Raw genomic sequence first — 3858 nt, forward strand, 5'->3', positions numbered from 1 at the left:
TAATCTATCTAAAGTATAATTTTTTAAGTATTTATTTATATTTTTTTGCAAAAAGTTAACTACTAATCATATATAGTAGAATCTAGAGTACTTTATTATATTTTAAAAGGAAGATCCATCTTTTTCTCGTGTTCCTCGCGGACTCGTGGTCGTTGGACCACCTATGCCAAAAATTTCTAACCTGTAAGGTTGTGTTTGGAACTTCAAATTAAGATTTGATAGCTAAAATTAAAATTTTTATTTTTAAATATAAAATTTTAATATTTTCAATATTTTAAAAAAATAAAGACATATAATATTAAAATTTTTAGAAATATAAACTAAAATTTTAGTAATATTTATTTTTAAATTACTTTTATTCAATTTTTTAAATTTTAAATTTAATTTTTTATTTTCTTTTTCAACAGGATATGGAATATATAATTTACTCTTATGCACTTTATACTAAACATAATACAATTATTTATTTAATATTGTTTTCAGTTTTTATCTTTTAGTTTCTATTTTTGGTTTCAATTTCTTTTTCAAATACAACTTAACAATTCAACTCGTTTAATTTCTGATTCATAAATAATGAAGATTATTTGATTTTAATATATAAGATTATTATTGTTATCATCAGAGGTAGTTATTATGTTTACCAGTTGAACAACACCATTGCGATTAGATCCTTCTCCATTGCATATAACATCAACATTTGCAGCCTTTGATATTAAGCATGGAAACATCTCCTTCCATTGATTCTGCAAGAACAAGAATGTAAAAAAAAAAATAAAATAAAAAAATAAACATATTAAAAAATGAATGATTTAATTTGTGTATATTATGTTAGGTTTTTTTTAAATAAACATTTTAAGTATTCAACTAAAAATTAACAAAAGTAGTTGGCTCAATCATTCATTATTTTTAAAGTAATAATATATATGAATAATAACTCAAATAACGTGGAAACTCAGATGTAGTCGACTTCACTTGAAATTAATAGGTGAGAGCATTTAGATGAAAATTTAGTCAAATCAGTCAAATTATCTAACGGCTCTCAACTATCAACTTCACGTAAATTACTGCACCTGAGTTTTCACCCTCAAATAATATTTGACTAATAGTATAATATATATACTTACCACATCTAGAAAACTTTGGACAAGACTTGATAGATCCATAAAAACAATTCCATTTTCTCTTGATGCTTCAATGGACATGTTTGACCTTCTTCCAATAATTCTTGAATTATTGTGAACCTCAAAAACCTTCTCATATTCATCATAGTTGAGTATTTCTCTACCAGTTTCAACACTACGTACCCATAAAGGTTCTCCAATAGTAGCCATCTTTATGAGTTCCTCTATTGCTTGGTTCACTATCTCCATTATCCTTGATTTTTCAACCCCAAAAATTCCATTGTAAAAATCCATTGATGAGTTTATTCTATTATTATCTACTTGCTCATGGCTAGTAGAACATGAAGGGTACATTATTGTTCCAGCTGATGGGTATTTCCCTGAAACTTCTCGTAGCTTCTCTACCTATATATATAAGAATTCAAAAAATTTATTGAAATATTATATAATTTCACATATATACAATTTTATTCAATAATAGTATAATATAAGGACTTATTCAAAATTTGAATACTATACAATAATAATAGAAATAGATGTATTGATAAAAATGGAGTGGCCGCCAAAAATTAAATACACTTATTTTTATGTGAAATTGATTACCGAAAATTATTAAATGATTTAATAAATTTGACTAATATAAGTTATTATGTTCTCGACTATCAACTTCACACGAAAATATATAACTGCATGCAAGTTTCCATCAAATGGAGTCAAAATATGGTACATGTTATGGTGCCTATATATACTCACCTAACTTACTAAAAATAAATAAAAATTAATATTTAAATTAAAAAATATAAAAATAAATAATTTTTTAATATTTAAAACTTACCTTATAAAGTAAATTAGACAATTTCGACACCAAAATTATAGACACCACAGAATTTGCCGTCAAAATATTATATGAAGATACATATGTAGGGTATATATATACCTAACCCTAATTTTTTCATTCATTTCACAAAAAAGTTGATAGTTATATATATAAATACCTCAGCTTTGAGTTTGGCATTTTCTAAACGAAGTTGTTGTTCTTCAATGGAGATGGTGGAGCTATCATCAGTGATAGTAGGAGTGGTGGCCATGGCCATGCCACAGTTAGGGCAACAAGATTTGCTTATGGCCTCTCTCATGGCCTTATTTTCCTCCATTAATTTCTCTATTTCTTTCTTCAACAACGAACTTTCATGACGCTCTTGTATTGCCTGGCCAAATTGAAAAAAAAAAATTGCATGACGAGTTAATAATTATAATGAATTAGTTAAAAAAAATTGCATGACGAGTTAATAATTATAATGAATTAGTTAAAATTAGTTAAAGTGATTTTAATAAAACAGAATCTTGCAATCACAATTGTTCCCTTGAAAAATTATTTACATTGTATCTATGGACACACAGTTAAATAAAGTAAAAAATTATTATTTTTACTAAAATAATATTATATGTAATAAACAGTTTTACACTAACAGTATATTAAAATCAAATTTTTTAATAAAAATACATGAATAATTATATTTAACGATAAATATATGAATTAAACAAAATTAATATACAATTAATTAGGTACCTTGATTTGGGTTCGACGATTTTGGAACCAAAACTTGACTTGACTTGGAGCAAGGCCTAATTGCTTGCTGAGTTGTTTCCTTTGGCTTTCATCTGGATGGGGAGATTCTTTGAAAACCCTAATTAATAGTAATAAATACTCATCTCAGCTTTTTAATTATTAGCTGATTTAATTATCTATCATCAAGCTTCAATAGTAATTCGTACATATACATGTTTGTATACATCTATTTAAGTATATAATGACACAAACTAGAAAAATTAAAAGGCCCTTAGAGAAAAGTAATACTTGTTTTATATTTTCACGTTGTTATTTAAATGAAAAGATTATTTCACTTTTATGGTTGTATGTAAAAATAAAAGGAATTATTTTTCAATTTCATTGGTAGTCCAATTACTGCAAAATTAGAGTACGAACCAAATTTTGTAGTCCCTGCATGCGAAAACAATGCATGTGAAATTAAGAAAGAATGGATAAATAAATAATAAATTTTTTTATTTAAATTAAAATAGCCTTATAATCACTGGTTCACATTTTTATTTTATTTTTAAAAAAAAAGTTAAGGTCAAATTGATATTGATAATCCTAGCTACTTGGAATATAATCAGGATCCAGATTCAAATTTTTTCTTAATAACAAGTTTTGAACTGATTTCTTACTATTATTAGTTTATTACCAAGATATTGACATAATTATGATGACAAATACATAGAGTAGCAAATCTAAAAAGCAAAAGCTGTTAAAATTTTTAAGCTAGTAAGCTTTAGCTTTTAATCATTGATCTTCCTTTTATTATGACCCTCATATATGGCAAACTCTTCTCATCATAGCAAACTACTACTCTATCTTTGACTTGCCAAGAAACTATGAAATAATTAATTAATTCATCCATAATAATAAGCACAAATTAATACGTACGTAATTATAAATTAGTTAATAACACCCAACATGCCGCATATTCATAAATTAAAATATGTAAAGTTTGAATCTTTGTCGTCTTGGTTAATTAATTAGAATTGCATGTTGCTCTTTTCTTACAAATAAAGATCCAATACACCCTAAAAAGAATAAAAGTGTAAGAAAACAGCAATAATGCTTGTTATTTGCAACCATGATTCACTGTTATTGTCCCCACTACTCATACCAAATGCATACATATATATATAT

General features: G+C 25.6%; 1 protein-coding gene across 1 annotated transcript in view; it reads right to left on the reverse strand.

The window, feature by feature from the left end:
* LOC107464043 (homeobox-leucine zipper protein GLABRA 2-like) overlaps window positions 1–3858 on the reverse strand; it is a 13758-nt gene that overhangs the window by 7679 nt on the left and 2221 nt on the right. Inside the window, exons 3-6 of the mRNA XM_016082943.3 lie at window positions 2692–2809; window positions 2117–2329; window positions 1125–1526; window positions 642–743 (exon numbers count right to left, since the gene is read on the reverse strand). Coding sequence (XP_015938429.1) covers window positions 642–743; window positions 1125–1526; window positions 2117–2329; window positions 2692–2809 — 835 coding nt within the window. The remainder of the gene's footprint in view (window positions 1–641; window positions 744–1124; window positions 1527–2116; window positions 2330–2691; window positions 2810–3858) is intronic.

This window comes from Arachis duranensis, chromosome 9, assembly GCF_000817695.3.
Source record: "Arachis duranensis cultivar V14167 chromosome 9, aradu.V14167.gnm2.J7QH, whole genome shotgun sequence".
NCBI classification, from domain to species: Eukaryota; Viridiplantae; Streptophyta; class Magnoliopsida; order Fabales; family Fabaceae; genus Arachis; species Arachis duranensis.